General features: G+C 36.2%; 3 protein-coding genes and 1 long non-coding RNA gene across 13 annotated transcripts in view; 1 reads left to right on the top strand and 3 right to left on the bottom strand.

Moving 5' to 3' along the window:
* The window catches only part of LOC141903209 (protein tweety homolog 2-like), a 35,324-nt gene extending 31,272 nt beyond the window's left edge, over positions 1–4,052 (bottom strand). For all 8 annotated transcript variants that reach the window (XM_074791268.1, XM_074791269.1, XM_074791272.1 and 5 more), the window contains exons 1-3: positions 3,708–4,052; positions 3,231–3,397; positions 2,337–2,448 (exon numbers count right to left, since the gene is read on the bottom strand). In XM_074791268.1, the coding sequence (XP_074647369.1) occupies positions 2,337–2,448; positions 3,231–3,397; positions 3,708–3,881 (453 nt within the window). In that variant the 5' untranslated portion in view covers positions 3,882–4,052. The remainder of the gene's footprint in view (positions 1–2,336; positions 2,449–3,230; positions 3,398–3,707) is intronic.
* Positions 4,053–4,801: 749 nt separating this feature from the next.
* On the top strand, positions 4,802–14,298 carry LOC141903213 (dual specificity mitogen-activated protein kinase kinase 6-like). 3 transcript variants are annotated; one of them, XM_074791285.1, is made up of 10 exons: positions 4,802–4,876; positions 5,561–5,609; positions 8,274–8,340; positions 8,651–8,813; positions 9,097–9,216; positions 9,337–9,453; positions 9,574–9,753; positions 10,237–10,314; positions 10,597–10,736; positions 10,871–14,297. In XM_074791285.1, exons 2-10 carry the CDS (start codon positions 5,603–5,605, stop codon positions 11,019–11,021), a joined length of 1,023 nt encoding a protein of 340 aa, XP_074647386.1. In that variant the 5' UTR covers positions 4,802–4,876; positions 5,561–5,602; the 3' UTR covers positions 11,022–14,297. The 3 variants fall into 3 exon arrangements, with proteins under 3 accessions (XP_074647386.1, XP_074647385.1, XP_074647387.1); XM_074791284.1 differs by lacking the exon at positions 4,802–4,876 and adding an exon at positions 4,925–5,035 and having other exon boundaries at positions 10,871–14,298; XM_074791286.1 differs by lacking the exon at positions 4,802–4,876 and adding an exon at positions 5,345–5,381.
* Positions 14,299–15,636: 1,338 nt separating this feature from the next.
* Positions 15,637–17,597, bottom strand: LOC141903215 (ankyrin repeat domain-containing protein 40-like). The gene is made up of 4 exons (XM_074791288.1): positions 17,437–17,597; positions 16,444–16,592; positions 16,108–16,344; positions 15,637–15,992 (listed from the first exon to the last, which is right to left on the bottom strand). The coding sequence occupies exons 1-4, from the start codon at positions 17,547–17,549 to the stop codon at positions 15,664–15,666; spliced, it is 828 nt and encodes a 275-aa protein (XP_074647389.1). The 5' UTR covers positions 17,550–17,597; the 3' UTR covers positions 15,637–15,663.
* Positions 17,598–21,354: 3,757 nt separating this feature from the next.
* LOC141903222 (uncharacterized) lies at positions 21,355–21,868 on the bottom strand. Its single transcript, XR_012619064.1, has 3 exons — positions 21,740–21,868; positions 21,571–21,588; positions 21,355–21,475 (listed from the first exon to the last, which is right to left on the bottom strand). It is a non-coding gene; the product is annotated as an uncharacterized LOC141903222 (long non-coding RNA).
* Between the last annotated feature and the right edge of the window lie 30 nt (positions 21,869–21,898).

The raw sequence follows: 21,898 nt of genomic DNA, 5'->3' as shown, positions 1-21,898 counted from the left end.
TTAGAAGATAACACCTGATTTTAGAATCTACTAAACAACAAGAGAGGCGCAATGGCCGAGTCCACCGGTCACTGGTTTCGTCAATCCAGGGTATATGGGTTCAAACCCTGGCGGCAGGCGACAGAATTTCTCGGTCTAAGCGTGGCGCTTAGCGGGTTGAGGGTATAAAAAAAACAATCAAGGAAGTTTTTTATTGAAATGATCTACATTCGCAGCACGGAATGGAACGGTAGCTGCAGCTCGATACCTTCGTTACAATCATCGAAAGAAACGTGTTCAACGATGCAGTCACCATGGTTACATGCAGCATTTCAATCACCAAAGGTACACGATGCTGCATCGGTAGAATTGATGATATCGAAAAAATCCAAATTCGCGAAGCCGGCGTGTACGGCCGGTGTGCCACCGGTTGAGCGAGCTCTCCGGATACCGGGGAACGGAGAATAATGAAATTTGATGGTAATACGACCGAATGGCAAACACTACACGCATAGAAATTCAATCTACATAATAGTCTGACCCCGGGGGGTGGGGGACATTATCACTGATTTCATGAATATATAACTTGACTATTGCTGTTAGTTTTACAACCCGGACGCTGGTTTAAATAAACCCCCCCTCCCAATGTTTACAAGAAAAACTCGGGGGGGGAAATTAACGCACAATATGCGTTTATAATGATGTAGATTTGATGGGAGCAAATGACTGAGATGATAGACTGAAAATGAGCCCAATTTACGGCCAGATCGAGGAAGCAAATTTGAAATAGAAGCCAGATTACGAGGCTCATTAAGGTAGATAATTATCTCGCTTTGCGCGGATAGAAGATTTCATCGAATTCAAGCGCGTATATACGCAACGTCGATCACACGGCAAATTGACAGGATTTATCAGCGGGATAAATCACTGCGTATGATAAGAAGAAAACTTCCAGCGAGGAACAGCGCAACAGATCCCTTTTCCAGATGACTGTGCGCTCGATTCGTCGATAATTCGGAACCATGCGACAAGACAAATAAATACTGAGTCTACTGGTAACAAATGTGTAGATGATTGACAGTGTAGCAGCAGGGTTAAACATTTCAACAGACCAGGCCTAACACCAATCTGCTTCCATATGCAATAAAATATAGATAAAGCAAAAATGACATTCCATATTTCGAAAATTCCGACAAGTTTATAATTTCAATAACCTGAATAATCTCTGTGATGACAGGTAGGTCTAATTTGGGTTTTTTATGGGGTTGTCATTATAGACGTTGTTAAAAGACACCACACGACTGTCATTAACCTACTAAATAAATCACACCAGACAATGATCTCAAGGGAGACACCAAAAGACTGTGTAATTTTGTAAGGACATCTGCGGCTCCATGAGACCTATCGATCTTTCTATGAATTGAACCCAGTCTTTAAGCTCCTGTTCAAAGACCATTTTCGGATGGAAAACCAAATTTATAGGATTCATAGTAGTTAGTGAGGCTGAGGCAAAAGTTAGCAGTTTCCATCTGATTGGTAAAAGTAAGCAATGTAAGGCGATAGTGATCAATTCAAACTGTAGAAATCGTCCTGATCCACAACAAAAATCATCAATTTGTGATTAGCGGTCCACATACATAAAACAATGGCTATAAGTGGAAGAAAAGTGATGAACTATGAAAGAGTTGTCATATAGGTTTTATATCAATTACCCTGGAATGAGCAATGAAAATAGTGAAACCGCTGCCTACAGTTACTTAAATGGAAGATATAACCTACTGTCACTAATTCAATATATGAGCCATTTATTGCCCAATTCTTTTTCTATCAATGGACCAGCCCTTAACACAATTTGAATGAAGCCATAAACTATTGTAAAGTTGACACAGAGTTAGGGGGACCAGATGGATACATAAATCATTCACCGAGTAAATCTAATTATGAGCAAATCTAATTCATCTGCCGGCAAAACGCTGTCTGTGGCAAAACACTAATCCGTAAATGTTTCATTACGAACAGAACAGAATAGGAAACCAGTCAACTAGAGTGGTAAAAATAACCACAGCACAATTAGACAAATAAAGACATATCTAAATTAAAGCATCCACGTAAATGGACATCAATGAAACTAAAAATATTGCGTAGGTCTATTAACTACCCAAAAGTAGAAACTAATAGATTTCCAAATAGATTTTCTATCACAATTTTAATCACATACATCAAATGTAGTTGGATATCAGATGATAGTTCAGTTGAATAACAGATAGGGCTACTTGTTAGTATGTTTCAAATGATTGAATAAAGTTTTGATATCGAACCCCATCTCTGTCATTAACCGATTTCTAAATGGTACTCACATTACTTAAAATTCCTTGGAAAACTAAATTTCCCGATTCAGCAGCATCTGCCGATGTTTCAATACCTTGATGTAATTTTTCATTACCCAGAAATCCAACTCCAGTCGCAGCGCTGCGAAAAACAATAATACAAACAATTACCTCCAAACTAGATCATGGCCATTCAAATATATGACAGATAATAACTACAAAGCTTCTATAATTGTTTCCCAGATACAAAAATGACAGAAGTGTGCAATTATCGAATTATTATAAAAAGTTAAAAACATAAAGGATAATGTTCTATTCATGCAAGGCATGTTGTTTTGACTGGGAGAAAGTTTTTCACAGTTTCAGTCACCAAATACAATAGGCCTGTAACTTGGTTGATTAACGCTTAAACACCCACAGATTAGAATCAAAGACATTTCACAGTAGCTGAACACCAAATACAGCTAGTGGTAATTAGGCTTCAAAGCTGATAACTTTGCATTGTTACCAAACCCCTAAATAATTAACCATGTCTCAGGTGAGTGGGGGCAAACAGTAGTGTGTCCACTTAACTTATTGAAGTATTGCGAATTCATTTATTTTAATGGGTAACAAAGCACCTTCTCTGACAAATCAAATTTTGGTAAAAGTGCAGATCTGCACCTCTCCGCGTAAACGGTTCAATCAATTACATGAAATATCATCGTTTCAGGTTCAAAATGTCATCAGCAATTCATACTTTGCCATTGGTTAATTTTAATATATCTTCACTAGAAAGATTTAGCCTGGATACTGTCATTCAGTAGATTGCATCAATCACGAGAGGTGCGGATCTGCACTTTTACCCAAATTTTTCTCGGAGATAGATGAAACTACTGTATCGCGCATTCTCATCAATACGGAAAGAACTAAAGCTCAACTTACCCAGTGACGATTAGCAAAACCGCTAGCGTCCATTTCAGACATCTACCTCGCACTTGTTTTTTCGGAGTCGGATCCGGTTGACAGCATCGGTAACAAAAATACGCAATAAATCCTATCATTGTCAGCACCATCCATACTAGTGGTAGACATGATAAAAATAGAAGACTCTGCAAAAAATACACAATTAAAAGAGAAACATTAATCATAGGCATACAATGGGAAAGCTCTTACTCTTGTTGCTTGCCTTTATTTATAGAGGATCAAAATTAATAGATTCCCTAGTATTGATTGATCAGCATCAAATATTGACAGACCTAGAGTTTCCAATAGAACAATAACCATTTGTGTAATGATAACAGATCGTGAACCATTGTGAGCATTAGGTCTATGTGATAATTACACAAAACCAAATACGCGGGATGATTGACCAGCGAGTTTTGATAATTTATTTCGTTAAAAACTGGGTTGGACACAAACCTCTTGATAGCTGGAATTCTGAGGGTCAAACGTCGAGTCCGTTAACGTAAAAGATAAATTTACGTGAGGGAACGAATGAAAGAAGTTCGCAAGCCACTGAACTTCATATTGTTGCACTTGGTTTGTACTCCAGCTGTCTTCGGTCACTAAATATCCTGATTTTGCCATTATCATACACGGTGATTCGCACACAGGTTATATTAATCCATAAGAGATTATCCCATAAATCCACTGACGCTATCTGCTCGTTTGAGAGTAATCCACAATTGATGAAATTCTGAAGAATTGTTGGACGTCGATGTTACCTCGCGCATCTCAGCATCATTTAATGACTGCCTTTCTTTATTTTTCATCAGCCGACCACGGCGCTCCCTCGTGTTTGGATTAGGTACTAAATTCAATTCAATTCAGATTTTAGTATCAGCTGCAGAGCTTAAACACTTTCACAGTTCTACGAAACTTTTAACGAGATTCTTTTGTGATAGTCAATAGTCCCTGAGTACTCGCATCAAAGGTGAAGGAAAATTACATTGTTAGAAAAGTATTGGGTTTGGTTTCACATTTATTCACTAGATGGCAGCACACTCCGGTAGGTGGCTCGTCGGGTTACATTTTGGACGCCTACGGAGAATTTTTTAATATTTAGAAATATCTACTATTCGGTCAAATCATGCGTTAAGTTTAACGGTAACACATCACAATATTTCAGCTGCAGTAAGACAAAGGTGAAAATTTGTCACCTATCCTATTTTCCCCATTCTTAAACGATGAAGACTCATTTTTTGCTAGCGCGCGCCGGGGCCCGAGGCCGGTTTCCGTAGGTAAATTTATCGATATGTTTGTAAATATCAATTAAAGAATATTGTATGTATAGGCCTATATTAGATGTTGTATTACCTCTCTCTCTCTCCTTTATTGTTTTATTGTGCATTTTCGTTTTCGTTGGTTTGTTGTTGTTGTTTTTCTTCAGATCCACAATCTTGTAGTCTTGATTTATGATGAATAAATTGAAGTTGAAATTGAAATTGAATTTACTGTGGGAAGCGAGTGTGACTCATGACTGATGACGTCAGAGTGGGTTTTCCTCACAAGTGATATCCTCTCAATTTCCAACTAACACGATTTTATGACTCAGTTTTTCAGGAAATTCCTGCAAGACAAGGTTTGAGGTAAGAATTCGTGGTCTTTAACTATAATATCTCGTGCTTCTGAATGTGTTAATTGTATGCAACCAAACAGCTAAATAAGAAATAATGCCACATAAAGGTTTTCTCTATCATCTCTTCTCGTGTTGTCTCGACTCCTCCCCACGTACTTTTACACAACAGGTACACCCGTCTCTTATTTCTCCCTTCTCCCTCACCTGCTCAAAGTGGCCAAGTGAATTTCCTCGGTTGGTGTTGAAGCTTGAAGGTAGCCCGAGTATCAGATCCTCTTACCTGCTTTAACTGAACTATTGTCATTCACAATAACAGTCAGTGAGCCTATCCCTTCCCACTATAATTGAAAATCCAATAAATAGGCCTAAACACCAACATCCAATCCATCCATGCATTTGGAATGAAATAGCAGGGTTCGATCTAAGGAATAAGCCACTTGCCCATTGGGCAAGCATATCTAGACTGACCCCTCCAAAATCTACTTCCACAGTTGTGAGTTAGAGTTAACTCTTGAGTAAGCATCAGTTCATTTTCAAAGTTTTAACTCTAGGGTTAAATATAACTCAGAACTGTGGAACTGGATCCAGTTGATTTAATAGAATATGTTATTCACAATCAGTAGGCCTAGCTGTGAATATAGTACCGGTAACCGAATAAAAATATATAGGCCTATATCAATTTTTGTATTTTCAGGATATACATTACAACGCCGAGTATCTCTTTCCAGGCCTCATCATGGCAGGTAAGGCAATTTTAGGTATTGGTATCAGACTGGGATTGGTTGATAATGCGTCACATACTTTTATTAGACTATAGGATAGATAAGTTCAGTTGATGTTTGAACTTTGATTTTAAATCATATTGCATTCCTCGATCCCTGTTTCTGGGTCTGAAATAAAGCGTTAGAAATAGATCGTCGTAAAAATATATTTCATAGGTCATTGTAAATTGTTTAGTCAGATATCAGGTCTAAGTGGGTGGTAGTCAACTAGTTCGACTGATTTAAGCAGAAATCGGTTTTAAAATTGGTTAGGCCTACAAATCTGATTCCATGTACAAATTTGTTGTAAAAATATATGTATTACTTTATTTGACAAAGAATTATAATGTTAAAGGTTTGCTTTAAGGTACAAGAATAATTGAAACCAGTTTAGTTGTCTATATCTATTGTCTATTGTTTAAGTAGGGGCCTGTATGAAAAATCGCAGGTGTCAAAAACATTCCTGGTCTTGGTCAGTTTAATTTCTTTGACATATAAAGCATTCAGAAAAAATGTTGTAAACTGTTTTTAATTGATGATCAGATTTTTCATGTCGTGTATAGATTTACATTTTCATCAATTCATTTTTTTCCTGGAAATTGGATTTGCCGGGGAACAACAGATCAGTGCTTGATATTTTTGCGATAGCACATGTTACGTTATTTAGATCTAAGGACAGCTTATAAATTCTGTAATTCCCATGTATCATTGATTATTCTGTTTATACGTCACCTGTTTATTAATTTCGATTCAGTATAAACCGAAAATCCTTGCCTTTTTAAAACGTTTTTAGAACTGCATTAATTTGAGCAAAATGCCAGAAACTCCTTCTATTTTGAGATATAGGTAATTTTAAGTTTAGTTGTACAGTAGACCATGCCTGAACAGTTGGGACCAGGATAATTTTTCTTACCAAATTAAGCAGTTACTGAATTAGAAATTGTAGTGTTTAGGATAAATATTTGCTTACCGATGAATTAGCAGTTTATCGAGATAAACAATACTGATTTAGGAGGATATGAAAGTTATACAAATACTTCCTCCAAATTTGAAATTTTCTCCATAAAAATCCAGGAATGACTGATCTGTCGGGACCCTGATATAAACGTAGACATGTACCGGTACGTAAGTAGATTGCTGGCATGTATACAGCACTTAAACTGAGGCTTTGTTAAATTGAAGTTTTGAATAATAGATTTCAATCGAAATGGATGAGGATATCGAGGGGAGAATTAACTATTTGTCATCATCAACTGAAATTGATGAATTCCTTCCTGGTAACATTAACGTGTATCATTATATATATATATATATATATATATATATATATATATATATATATATATATATATATATATATATATATATATATATATATATATATATATATATATATATATATATATATATATATATATATATATATATATATATATATATATATATATATATATATATATATATATAATGATACACGTTAATGTTACCAGGAAGGAATTCATATATATATATATATATATATATATATATATATATATATATATATATATATATATATATATATATATATATATATATATATATATATATATATATATATATATATATATATATATATATATATATATATATATATATATATATATATATATATATATATATATATATATATATATATATATATATATATATATATATATATATATATATAGCATCTATTCATTGGGAATGATAGGGCAGGCGGATTCAACAGGAAAATAATTCTCAAATACCATATGTGAAAATCAATTATTCTTAGGTGAATTCCTAATTCCTATTGTCTGCGCGAACTGAATATGAATATGTAGGCCTATTTGACACAGTTCAGGTGTGTCTGCAAATATATACTACATGGAAGTGTCAATTCAACCTGGGATTCCCAATTTCTATCAAAGCACATGCGAGTGACTGATGACAACATTCATGCGCACTCAGTGCTCGCTTTGATTTCATAGCTATCAGTCGGGTTTAGTTTCATGCACCAGATTTTCTGGTTTTTTACTGATATTGCGGATAGATATTGTTTACGATTATGGATGATATTAGTTCTAATGAGGATATTAAAAAGAATGAAACTGTCTGCGACAAGGAGGGGGCCTCGGCGCCAGTTTTACTGCACAAATCTTCGAGTGATAATGATAAAAAGATAAAAAGTAAGGAATTACTGATATTTATTTCTGGGCTAATATAAATGGCCTATGCCTTATTCTTCGTTTTTGATAAACTAAGGTTTTAGGGTTTTTCTTTGAATTGCCTTTGTCTTAAGTAAGGCAGAGGTCATAGATGTGTCATGTTCTCGAATTATTGCCGGAAAACCACGGCTTACAATGATAAAGTCACATTCATACATGTATGCTATCTCCGTATGTTACAAGCAGAAGGATGTTTGAATTGATCAAATAAAGCATTTTTATTTGTGATGGAAACAAACAGATCTTTCATATTGAGCATTTGCTCTCAACAACAAATATCTTCCTGTCAATATTGTCAATTTAGAATAGCTTGTTGAACTATTGTGTGCATACACCTGGCTGGTACCAACTGAGAAATTTTGACAATTCTTTTAATATTCTACCTGGATTAAAATGCATAGTTCTTTCATTTCAGGGAAGAGAAGGAAACAAAATTTGAAATTTGACTTCAATGATATGAACCAGACCCCGCCTAGTCCTGTGTGAGTACCGGGTGTTTTTTTTGGGCCATGTTCCGCAGTAACATACTTGAAAATATTGGTTTAGTATTATGGGTTTTTAAAGTCGAGCTGCTGTGTTATAAAGTCTGGTCTGCGTGGCTCATAGTTGCTCGCATGTATAAGTGTAGAGAAAATCATACGTCATGGTTTTTCCGATATAAGATTTTACTCAAGCAGACCTTGTATTTTGCACTAAGCCTTTGTGGATATAGATAAATGAGTTGAATTGCAATTCTAGCAATTACGGGTTCAATTGATTCTATTTTGTATTGATGCGTGTATTTGCTTGCAGGCCACCGCGTAACCTTCAGGATCATGCTACGCTCACAGTTGACGGTCAAGATTACGACGTAGACGCCACTGATTTAGAGACGATCATTGAACTCGGTCGCGGGGCGTACGGAGTCGTTGAGAAGATGAAACATCAACCAACTGGATTAATTATGGCTGTCAAGGTATGGACTTGAGGTGGATTGATGTTATTTTAATTCGTTTCTATCTTTTGAAAAATGGCAGCACATAGTGGCCGTGATGTAGACACCCGTTATTCAACACAGTGGGCTGGAATTTTCTTCAAATTATCTCCAGCACTTTTGGGTATTAGTCCTAATTAGTCAGCATTGAAAGGTTTTAAGCGAATTCGATAAAACACTGATTCACCGATGAAACTCGTCTAATTTGTCATAAATTAATTGTTTGTGTTTGAAAATTTGGAATTTTATTCTTTTCGTTATTCAGCGAATTGCTGTCACTGTAAACACAAAAGAACAAAAACGATTGCGTATGGATCTTGACGTGTCGATGCAAAGCAGTTCTTGTCCTTATACCATTCGATTTTACGGTGCTCTATTTCGGGAGGTAAGCTGGATAATCTATTTTCATTTATCAAACGATATATATATTTTCCCACACTAGAACGATAAGAACGGTCGACATTGTCTTCCGGAAATCCTTTTAATGTTGGTTATCTTTATGTAGGGTGATGTGTGGATTTGCATGGAGCTCATGGATACATCTTTGGACAAATTTTATAAAGAAGCTTTCAAATTGAAGAATTCAATTCCCGAAGAAATTTTAGGCACTATTGCCGCCGCGGTAAGCAATGATTAGTATAAACGATTTTTGTTCGGAAAGGATATCGTGACATTATTTCTAACTTCATTTCAAGAATGTCTCAGGTGTCTCTCAAAACAACTGTTTTATTTACTGTGTTAGGTCGTGAATGCTTTGCACTTTCTGAAAGAAGAGTTGAACGTTATTCACAGAGATATCAAACCATCGAATATATTAATAAATCGTAACGGACAGGTTAAAATATGTGACTTTGGCATCAGCGGACATTTAGTGGATTCTGTCGCTAAAACAATGGATGCTGGTTGTAAACCTTACATGGCGGTAGGTTATGCTTTACATTCTTCTGGAAATCAATCTTATCCCAGACGAGTTTTATTCTGATGCCTAACTCAGGTCGACTAGGATCCGATCAGTCAGCTAGTTCTATTTCCTATGACCGATCTCGACATCATACCCAGTCAGTGTCAAGTATTGCCTCACATGGCGTAGCGTTCTAAGTAGCAAATCTGCAGTCAACAAACCATGCAACCCGTTGATGATCGAGTTGCAGTCGATCTGAGTTAAGCTTTAGACAACGACTTAAAAACAAGTTTTAACATTTATTTTCAAATTAATCTCTGAAGATGGGTGGAAGTAATCCTCCCGAAACGTCAAAACAAAAGTAAAAACAACTTAGTCGAATTTATATTGTGGGTGAAATAACTATAATCCAGACTATAAATAGTCTCGAATACCTACAACCATAAACTGAAGGCTTTGCTTAATTGACTGTGTACTGATTTGACATCGACATTCCATTTTTAGCCTGAAAGAATTAATCCAGAAAAAGACCAGAAAGGGTATGATGTAAGAACCGATGTATGGAGTCTTGGTATAACTATGGTATGTATTGAAACATTTTATTTATTCATCTCTAGGGCCCATCAGAAAAATTGGGCCACGCAATCAGACATCGTGTGACCTTTTTTGTGCCCAAAAATATCATTTTGGCCTGAATTATGAGGTGCCTGTAGCTTCTTTATGGTTTGACATTTTTCATTGGAATCTGTAACGGTTAATTGTAAGAGTGGTTTTAGAAGTATATCAGACTGGGTTTTGGAGTACCAGGTATATCAGACTGGTCCGTGAAGTTTCTGATCAGATTTACAAATTTTCAAATTTTAGATCGAACTTGCAACTGGCAAGTTTCCATACAACTCGTGGGCCACGCCATTTGATCAATTGAGAGCAGTTGTCCAAGATCCAGCTCCGACACTTCCACCAAATCAGTTCTCTTCAGAATTTGAAGATTTTATCGTTCAATGGTAAGTAATCTCTTAGATATTCTAGGTTGGAACTTCGCTGTACTTTTACTTACAATTCAGATTAATGCAGTTATTGCTGTAATTTTGAAGTATAATCAAGTATTTGTTTTTCTTATTTTGTTTTATATTTATAGCTTGAAGAAACCGTATGTCGAACGACCGAATTACAAAAAACTGCTCGAACACGCGTTTATTAAAAAGTACGAAGGCTTGAATGTTGACATTTCGCCGTTCGTGAATGAAATTCTAGGACCTGTTGTATCTGACGCGACGGAGGCGTCTTAATGCCTGTGATTGGTATAGGATGTGAGAATGATACACTTTTATCTATAATGGTGCACTTTAACCGTTTATTTACGTATATGATATTCAGGATGTATGATCGAGCGAAATGCAACTTTATGGACGAGCGCGATAGGATAGGTTGGTTTTTTTTTTAAAGAACGAGAGAGATACTTATTTATCTTACATAATTACGATAACTTCCGGAATCGTGGTAGGCCACCATTTTCAAACTATGGTGTTACATTTCGGAACAAAGTTATGGCCCGTATTAATTTTATGGGTCGCATAAATGTCATGGTTTAAACGTCATTAGTATGTTTCAGTTCCAATATGAAACAGGTACTGGTATGATGATTTGTAAATATATCAGTCAAAAGTCGGATCACATGAAAACCTGCCAATAACGAGAGAAATCCCACAATAACAAAGCCAAAATTGAAAAATTCTATATCAGAATGATTGTATTTGAGGAGCGACGTTTCGGCTAACCACTGTTAGCCATCATCAGGCGTACTGAGTTGAGTACGCCTGATGATGGTCATCATCATACACGGATATTGTGTATCTTCTCGTCTAACCTGCTAATCAGTTTCGACATTATTTTTACCAACAAATTATTTACTGTATGTTTGGTGTGGTAGGCATAATTCTATAATGTATTCATTTTGACAATCAGTTCATCTGACTACTGATCTTCCCGAAATAGATTTGTCTGTCTGTCTCATGTCCTACGGCATCATTACTGATATTCACACTTTACAAAATTATGATGGATGGATTGGAATCTTATGTAATGGAAAAAGATATTGAATGGTGCTTTGAGTCAACTGATTCATCGTACACATGTTTTAAAAGGTTTTCAATTGAGGACTTCTGCAAGCACATATTTTAACTATACCTTTTTATATAAAAATGACTTGAATGATTCTAATAGATGTTATGAAATTCTTTTTATCTAGAACAATTAGAAAATGAGTCGATTTTCAGAAAGAAATTCATTAGTCGTTATTTAAATGAACGTGCGTGTGTAATTTCTAGTTCAACTATAATTGTTATGAGTTAATAATGCAATATGATATGTTAATGTTAGCTATTGAAGAAATTTTAATCAAAACTGATGAAAGATTTATGCTAGATACGTGTAAATCAAATGAACTTGTATACCTTGATATGCAAATTATAGAGAAAATATCAAAAACGTTTTGACTAAATCGGGTTTGAAATAAGTTTTGGGCATTGTTAATTATTTTTAGAGAGTTAATGTATGTAAAATTGTAAAAAAAACTTCCTCAATCATTAGTTTGTCTTATATCTATTAAGAAATTTGAGTACTGCTCAACCAGTAGGTTGAAATAGATGATTACAATGGCACCTCGTGTTGCATCACACTTCAGGGGACCAAGATATCTATTTTGTACGGTATATCGCTGTGTAAAATCAATTATTGATTTACACATTTCGGTTTGTTATGTCTGAGCCTTGTGTGTCCATTGATTAATACGAGGTTCCACGTAATCTCAGACCGGAAGCTGGAATTCGACTCCTGCAACTGTGAGGAGTACTTTATTTGAATTTGTATCTACGCCGCCAAACTGAATAGCTATCGTTGTTTGAAGATAGACGCTGTATATACTAATACATTTGTGCCCATGTTTTTATATTGTAATCTTTTTATTTATTTAAATTTTTAATCTCATCTGTACATAAAATAGACATAGCATTAGTAACACTCCTTATTATTTCAAAGATATGTTCTTCCTAAGTCATTGTAATAATTGGACAAATTCTTTTTGTTAGACAAGTCATGATTTAATACATGTGCACGTATGCCTATATTGATTGTATTGTGAAAATCATGTTTTAATCTTTGTCAATCTGTTTAATATCTATGTCATATTCTATCCTACCTGTCCAGAAGTTTTGGTTTTACATGTATGAACGAAATGGTGACCTTAACATATTTTAGGTAGAATAAAACTTGCAGTAATTCCCCCATTAACACTAAACCTTGTCAATAATCGTAAATGTGTTGTTGATACAATTTACATTGTTATTAGTTCTCAGGTTTGTAAGCTATATGAAAGGTATGATAGGAAAATTTACTGCAACAATTCAATTCACCTGGTTCCGGTTCATAGGGCCTGCCACGACTTAACAAACACTATCTCCGAGATTTGGGCCCATAACTAATCAACTAATCAAAAAAGGAAGTGCAGGCTGTGGATTTGTACCCTAAGTATTGAGGTTGCAGCAATCTAATTTCTTAACTAATGGAACTGAGCTCTAGGTCTTGATAACCTCTGGATGAAAATGGTACTAAGTGTTACTTCAATACTGCTTCATAAACTGTAGCCATATATACGCGGTCTGCTATTATAGAATTGTTATTTTGAATGTTTTAAAAATAGATTTCATCAGAGTCAAGACATACAGTTCCTTGTCCTTAACAGTAAACATACATACCGACTGCTTAAACTTCGAAGTATTTTTCTGCGCATTTGATTAAGTCATTTGTATGGAAGAGATGGCAGCACTACATTTACACTGATATTTTACCAGTTTAGTTCGTCACTGTTGTTATGTAGTTCATTCAAATATAGAGGTCATCCATCTAAAACTATTAGATATGTGGCTAAGGAGTTATCTATGGAAACTTTACCCATGAAGTTTTAGAAAATTCAAGATGCAAGTATCAGTTTGCATTCTTTAAAGTCTGGGTTATCACTTTTTGAGGAGCATTTGTTAGTTCATTTTCGATCAAAAACATGGAAGAATAGTGACGAGTGTCTGATGTCCAATTCGCAGGAAGTAGATTGGTACTTAAAAATAAATGGATGACCTTAAATGTTACATGTTATTCGGTTATTCAACTCTGCAGGGATCAGTAATTTAAGTGATTAAACTTCATTACTGAAAATGTTTTTTCTCATGTAGTTCCACACAGAAATGTAAGAGAGTACCGGTATGCAAGTTGGATTGTGTATTATAAAGCATGTGTTGTAAATAGAAATACAAAAATAATTGTAGTAGTTGTTGATTAACTATGTAATTTGTACAAATAAAAGATTTATATGGATTAAAACCTATCATTTATGGTCATATCTGTTGGTGCGTGGTTTTTAGCACTTTTGTGTGAATTGTGCCCATGCTAGACATTGTAACAGGATCTGTGAAACCATCACTGATAATGCCGGTTAACATGGACCATCACTGGACTAACACGAATTCCTATATCTTTTTAACCTAATTGAAAAAACGTATGAAACATATTGTGAGAGTTATTTAGGTTGCTTGAAAGTGTTGATTGAGAGAATAATTTCTTTAAATAAAGCACTAGTGTTGATGGAATTGGCAAATGCAACAATATTTATCCATCATGTGTTCGCCACAGTAAAAGTGTCTAGAGCTGCCCCTAAAAATATAAACTTGCTCGCCAGAGTCTTAGAACGTCTTCACCCATCAAGGGATTCGAACTCACTAAGCTTTAGCCGTTCTGAAGTGAGTTCAGCAGCGATACCATACCCTGGCAAGTGAGGATGTCTTAAAACGGCTGCAGCGGACAAACAATAACTGATCTGCAGGTCGGATTCATAGAAAATGACCACTCTTAAAGACAGCACTGAACGGACTGGAATTTCTTTTATAATAGATTAGTCGCAAAGAGTAAATTTGTATCAGGGTATTTGTATTTTTGTTGGGGAGATATTACGTTATATTCAGTTTATATTCTACTGGATTATTTGCTTGCTACATACAATATGACATCTTTGTGACTGGCTCAAGTATTGACCCGTGACAAGCACCAGAAGCTTAAACTGCCACCGATTCAATAAACAACATAATACACTAGTTATTAATTTAACGGAAAATTTATTTTCTATTGATAAAATGCACTATCAAAATTTAATGTAACAAAATTAAATACCTAATTGATAGGGCCTACTGAAAGCAGTAGATTGTTTTGAATGATTAATAGTATTAATACGTGAAATCAAGGAAGACATTTGAAATCGGGGGAAAAGATTACAGAATATACCTGGTATTGAAAATCTGAAAAAACGTAGGATCTAAAAATGTTTCATCAATGTAAACAATTAATAATTTTATGGGGTAAAACATGCTACTGTCTATTGTTAAGATCTAGTTACCCATACAAGGGTTTGTACCAATTGCAGTCGTTGATTTTCCATAGGGTACCATAAGCTACTACGTAGATAAGGAAATGCATAAGATGTTCCCATCTTAGCCACCAGAATTAATTTTCACAACGCAGTACTAAAACCATGAGAAAAATTAATCCCGACCGCATTTCTAAAATTCCATACCTTTTTAATAGTTTTAGACACTTAACATTTTAAATCATTTCCCAAAATCATTACTTATTTCCAGAGGCCTGACCTTTCCAGGATTCTCAGGACTAGAACGAAGTCCGGCTTTAATTTCAAGACGAAACTGGTGGTATTGATACCATGATTGAAATGAGCTTTCAAATCTCAACTTATTCTCAGTAATCGGACCCAATCGGACCCAGCGGGTGTTCGATGCAATAAATGTCCATGATGTATATCTATTTCCAGAATTAATGTTGATTCATCGACAACTGAAGTAAAATTTGTTCTCAATGACGGAATATTTGTAAGTGTCAATAAACGATTGGTTTGAAATCTTTGGCAGGAGAAATGATCTGTTTACCACCTTGACTACCACCGTAATGTCTCGATATCGCGCTAGTCGCTTGACTAGTTAAAATCAGTTCGATCTGCTGGAAATCCAGCAATCGTCGCACGTCTTTGTCCTTTCTCAAAATCGTGTTCGGCATTTTACGGATTCTATACGCGAGATGTCTGTCGACCTCGAGCTCTCGACAACACGTCAGCAGCAGATTTTCGTACGTGAGTTTGTTACGATCCAACTCGATTTCGATGAAATCCGTTTCGGCCGCTAAAGCAATTCGTACCTTCAGAACTAACTCTAAGATAAAGAACGTAAAAGTTCATAGAAACGCAATGTTGGATTTATGGCTTATAAATACAGAATAGAAAAACCGAAGATCTCTTACATCGTAAACCTGCGATAGATAATTTACCTTTTTCATCTAAAATACCCTCTTTGTGAAGTAAATAATTTGGCTGCATTAATGAAGGTGAAGGTACTGCAACTGAAGACATTTTACTTCTCAACATCTCATCCTTCTCAGCAGGAGCAGCGTAGCCGTTCATGTTGGCCGGAGTTGAAGAAGATTTGATGTACGGAAATTTGGGATGACTGATGTAGTTCGGTGTTATCGGTAAATCTTCGCACTTGTATTGTGTGTCACTAGATGCTGAAATATATATATATATATATATACATATATATAAAGAATACAATCATTTGACAGTTCATTTGTTAGTAAAGGTCTCTAACGCCCTACTAGACTAACCTCCAAGTATTTCGCGAATTTGCAGTTTATCAGTCAATTCAACTGGTAATTCTCCTTTATTATTGGTTACATTCCGTTCAGCTCCATTCATAAGAAGCAATGAAACAATCGATTGATGCCCACGCTTACACGCCCAATGAAGCGGGGTCCTATGTAAAAAAGAAAATATCTTGACAACTAGGGTCAGTAGGTAAGGCATCATTCAAAAGGTCGGAAAAAATATCGGAAATTCGAGGGTGTCCCCAACGAGCTTCGAACATTTAATGAAAATCTACTGTCAACTGACGCAATCACCGCGAAGCTGAGCCACAAAATCCACTACACAAAAGCTAGACTACACAGAACTGTCAATAGAATTCTTAGTCAGTAACCTGTCTGTGGTTTAGTTTCACGATCGGATATTTTCACAAACCACATGAATGGTATAAGCTCATCGGATTATAAAAAGCTTACCACCAACGATTAGGTAACTAACTATAGTATTCTGTGATACTATAACGTCTGCATCGTCTGAAACCTGACCCCTTATCCCTACCCGGCCGCGTTACGTTAAAACGCTAAGGAGATCAGGAAAACATAATGAACGCTTTACAGTTCACAGCGCTTTTAATGTGATCACAGAAAAATGATGTGACCCAAGTCTCAATAACCCTCACCCCAACCCCCACAGATTTACTCTGCTCTCGTCTCTAGAGAACTAGTAGGCCTATAAACATACTACCTACATGAAAAATTAACTCCTTTCCAATCCTTTCAATCCTATCCTTGAACATGTTGAATTGAATGAATCGACTTATTAGTTAAACTTAGAGAGACCGAGTCGAATCAGACTGATAAAGGTCTCAAGGTTGTAGGGAACAGTAACAACGACTGGTATTCAGACTAACTGAGACTGAGACTGAGAGTGAGAGAGGAAGACGATTTACACTTTTACTTTTGACTTTTTGTTTATATCGATCGTTGAGACTGAGGAGAGCGAGAGGGCCCACTCACCAACCATTGATGTTGTGTTTCGAGTTCACACTGACTCCTTGTTGAATAAGTCGCTGTACACGTTCGATATCGCCATCACAGGCACTTTCTCTGAGCTGCTCCTCTTGAAACATCACCGATCCTACACCCCCAAAATATATTGTTTTCCTATGAATTTGAATTGAATTGGTCAGTCAAAAGCGCCATCTAGTGGATCATAAGTAAACTTTAGGCCAGACTGGTGACCGGTCTATGCTTCGAGGCACAGGCAACCAGTCTAATCAACTTCGGTTATCGGAGTTAGACCATCCTCGCTTGCCAGGGGTCAGGTATCACTCCCGAACTCGCTTCGGCGAACAGCTTTAGCGTAGTGGGTTCGAATCCCTTGACGGGTGAAGATGGAGTTAGACTGGTCGCGAATTGTTTTTTTTCACACCAGGTCGGTGCTTTGTTGTGCGCATGCGTAACTCCGATTTATTTCCGGTCTACATGTTCATGAATGACGATTCAGTTCAACAGTTCAACTATAGTCGCGACTAACTCAGATAACCAAAGTTCGCCCAGCGTACGTGGGTCACCAGTCAATTTCAGTCTCCTCGTGATGGAATGAATATGTTTCGGAATTATCTGCAAATTTTTCATCCCGAAACAACTGATTCCAGACAGCCGTGTAGGTTAACTGTGTTTGTTTCAATACTACTCGTCGTAATCGTTACCGATATAAAATTGATTTAATTTCCTTTCTAGTAGAAAAATGAAGCTTTCGCAGAAAATTCCACAACAGGTTCATTCCACAAGTTCGAATTCTGAGTATTGTCCCGCTGAAGTTCTCTTCGTCAAAGAAGGCTGAAAATCGAATCTTAGTCTCAGAAGTTTTCCTCAATGTCCAAGAGCAGGGCCTGCTGCTTTCAAGGGTTCGAATCCAGCCCGAGTTGTCCTGTGTCCACTGACGAAGGCTGCGACAGTGGGTCCGAATCAGGAATTAAAACACGATGTTCCCTTATTCCGTAGAGGAGCCTTGGGTATAAACCGGGTTTAGAATAATTATTACGAGACAAGTATAAGTATACAATATAGGTTTATTTGACGCACAAGCTTTCGCTACTAATCAGTATTTATAGGCAGACTGACACTAATTAGAGAGAACCGAGTGAGAAGAGTACGTAATTACAAATACATAATACAAAACATTACAATACATAATACAATATATGGTACAATACATATATTACAATACAAAACTGAGTGAGTTGATATATGATTATTTACAGAACAACAAAATAAGTGATGTATCTGGGATGCGCAAAAAAGACAAATAAAAATAAAGAGATTACTTAAAAATAAAATGGCGCGAGATTACCTCCAAATAAAACTGCGCGAGATTACCTCCAAATAAAATGGCGCGAGATGAGACTTCAAAATGAAATGGCGCGAGATGAAACTTCAAAATGAAATGGCGCGAGATGAGACTTCAAAATGAAATGGCGCGAGATGAGACTTCAAAATAAAACGGCGCGAGATGAGACTTCGAAAAAATGGCGCGAGAAAATGAAATGGCGCGTGAAAAATTTAATTCTATCATTTTAATGTGTAATATTATATAAGTGTATATTTTTCCATTGTTTTATATTTGTATCACTGTTATCTGTATGTTTTTGGGGGGTTAATAGTCCAACCCCCTAGCTCTACATGTGTTAACGTTTATGTAGTTTCTATTATGTAGAAAAAAGTTGTCAAGTCCAAATCGTCAATTCCTCATCCTATCGAAGTCACGCTTGACCCACAAAATCGTGGAAGCTTCGTTTTAAGGGGAGGGGTGAGGGTGGGGGGCGTTGAATAATCGTGAAATATATTCAAAATACCTAAGAATTAACGGTTGAAATTATGTTTTAATTGGGGGGGTCAAATAACTAGTTAGAACTACCATAAATTCTATCAATTCTATTTATCTACAAGAACAATTAAACATGTCATACAAATCGCACCTGAATTTTTCAAGCCACTCTATCATCATCATTGAACTTCGGGTTCGATCTTCTGCGGCCCGGGGGTCTTTTTCTTCTCACTGAAATCATGGACGTATCAACTCTAGTTGATAAGTCCACGCTGAAATATGTCCTACCTTATTCAATTCGGACCGCTCTTGTTTTTCATCGGTAGGCGAGTCTGTTGTATCTTCCATGAAGCTGGAACACTGGGTACCGGTACCTGTTAATTAAACCTGACCTAACCCTAACCTAAAGTGCAACTATTTCTTCCTAAATCTAAACCTATAAAACATAATTTCGACCGCTAATGTTAAATAAATGTTCCACCTACCTTACAGCAACTTTGTAACGCGGATGAAGCAGCAATTTGAAAATGTAATCCTTTTATTTAAGAGTCAATCTTAAAGTCATTTTTAAATTCCGTGTCCTGTTGCCAAAATCCAGTTGTATTAATAACAAATAATTTATCAGCTCAGCTGCGTTTGTTACAATCTAATGAAAATTCTCTTTTTCTAAAACGTGTCCTATCTGACCAATAACCAGCGACAGAGACTTCTTCGCCGTGTAGAATTTCCAAGTGTAATGACAACTTGTAGGAGCGCCCACCAGTTTTTAACTGACCCCCTTAAAGTTCGTAGCCGGTGATTGGTTGCATCACCAATAACAAAAGCTTCGGGGAATGATTTCAAAAGGTATTACAGGTAGGTCACTGGCCATTCTTGAATTGCGGTCAATGGCATCTTTTCTTTTGAAGTTTGAAAATGCTTGGAAGTTTGAAAACGCTGAAGTTATGTGGCGCTGATCGGCGATTATCCGGCCGGTTGCGTTGGTCTAGGCGTCGACATTAAGCCAGCCTTAGACGTCGCTTCGCGCAAGGAAGTTTAGAAAGTGTAAGGAAAAAAGTGTATTGAGTGTCAGAATATCAATGCTTTCACCTTCATGCAAGCCTCATGGCTAGCGGAGCGGATGATCGGTTAAAAATATGCACGCCAAATTCAGACAAATTATGACAAATCTGTTAGTTTTAGTTACTAAACTGGTGCACCCCGTATATAGATACTGAAATAATCATTTAAGTCTCACTCTTCATAACTGTTGTATAACTGTTATTTTGTTTTTGATACATTTTTATAATAACTTTTGAGACTGTGTGCTACGTCATCAATATATCAAGGTTAGACGGGCCAAATTCGGTTTTCGTATCTAGTCGACTAGTGCTCGGAACTAATAACCGAATGCGCTTAATTTCCGAACTATTCCGGAATTTCCGACTGACTAACGTTCGGTTTCACCATGGACTCTAAAACGAAGAGTCCATGGTTTCACTAGTTCGACTATGGGCCACTTACTCCGATAACGAAGTTGGCCCTGGTTGCCGATCAATTCAATTATTGATATATTCAAATCTATAATAACGTCTATTACATGTGTAGGGCTTACATAATCAATATCATCTTTTTAATTGTCGACAATATTAAGCAATTCAGGCCTATGTGTGTTTTGTTTTTTCAATATACCTTCAAATTTTTTTTCTTGTTATCATTGATTTTGCTACTTAGTAGATGTTATTTAGTCAATTTTGGGGGGTTTTAGTAGATTCATTGGCCGCATGGAAGCAAATTCTATAGGTCTATTATAATCCTCAAGTGCCTATTCCTCGCATGGGATCAAATCATGAATGAAACTCTAGGATCAAATGCACCATAGATGAATTTTAGACACTGCATTGTTTGCGTAAATATGTTTTATTAGTTATGAATCAAATACAATTAATTTCATGACATGAGAAGAAATTGTTGGATATCAGTCTTTTCTGGTGCTACATTATTCATCACAAACAAAACAAGAAGCGAACGCATTTCTCACAGTCTAGAAAGAAATGAGACGCATAAGTAAAAATCCAAAATATTACGAAACAGATGATTAAACCTGTAAACCTCACCATTCGATGGTCGGGTTCTAGCGGCATCCAGAAATTGTGTGCCCATTGGGACAAATGCAGTAATATCCTCGACCATTGGGAACGCATAATCCTGGGCTACATGGATTCGTAACGAATAGCCTGCACCATCCTGAAAGGATTGATATTTCACAATGAAAACAATTTGCATTTATTAGATTGTTTCGACCAAATCATAATTTTGAAATGGTAAATCGTAAGAATTACCTGCACTAGCAACATGCGCTAAAAAGAAGAAATATCTTAATGAGTAATAGCCAATGATTAACAGTATCATTTAAAGTTCCGATAGGCATAGCTAATTAGAAGGCATCACGGCTTTGGTAGAGCTTAAAATGTTGCCAAGAATCATTTCGAATGTATGTAAAAATTTTACCAAAGCATTTTTTCGTTACGGGGTCCCAGAGGCGATTGGAATCACAGACGCACTGCGATCCGTTCCATGTTGTTCCTGATACACATTGACAGATTCCACTAGCATCGAGCACTTGACGATCTGTGCAGCTATTACAAACTGTAAGAATTTAATGAGGTC

Source organism: Tubulanus polymorphus, chromosome 4 (genome assembly GCF_964204645.1).
Source record: "Tubulanus polymorphus chromosome 4, tnTubPoly1.2, whole genome shotgun sequence".
Classification (NCBI taxonomy): Eukaryota; Metazoa; Nemertea; class Palaeonemertea; order Tubulaniformes; family Tubulanidae; genus Tubulanus; species Tubulanus polymorphus.
The sequence above is the reverse complement of the archived record's forward strand: the minus strand, read 5'-3'. Positions and strand labels throughout refer to the sequence as shown.

Bases quoted from the DNA above. Each gene is read 5' to 3' on its own strand.
- LOC141903213 (XM_074791284.1), top strand. From the start codon at position 4,961: ATGCCACATAAAGGTTTTCTCTATCATCTCTTCTCGTGTTGTCTCGAC. The intron at 9,217-9,336 runs GTAAGCTGGATA...ATCTTTATGTAG, and splicing joins ACGGTGCTCTATTTCGGGAG to GGTGATGTGTGGATTTGCAT. The intron at 9,454-9,573 runs GTAAGCAATGAT...TTACTGTGTTAG, and splicing joins TAGGCACTATTGCCGCCGCG to GTCGTGAATGCTTTGCACTT.
- LOC141903215 (XM_074791288.1), bottom strand. From the start codon at position 17,549: ATGTTTCAAGAGGAGCAGCTCAGAGAAAGTGCCTGTGATGGCGATATC. The intron at 16,593-17,436 runs GTGAGTGGGCCC...TTTTTTACATAG, and splicing joins AAACACAACATCAATGGTTG to GACCCCGCTTCATTGGGCGT. The intron at 15,993-16,107 runs GTAAATTATCTA...TCTTTATCTTAG, and splicing joins GGGTATTTTAGATGAAAAAG to AGTTAGTTCTGAAGGTACGA.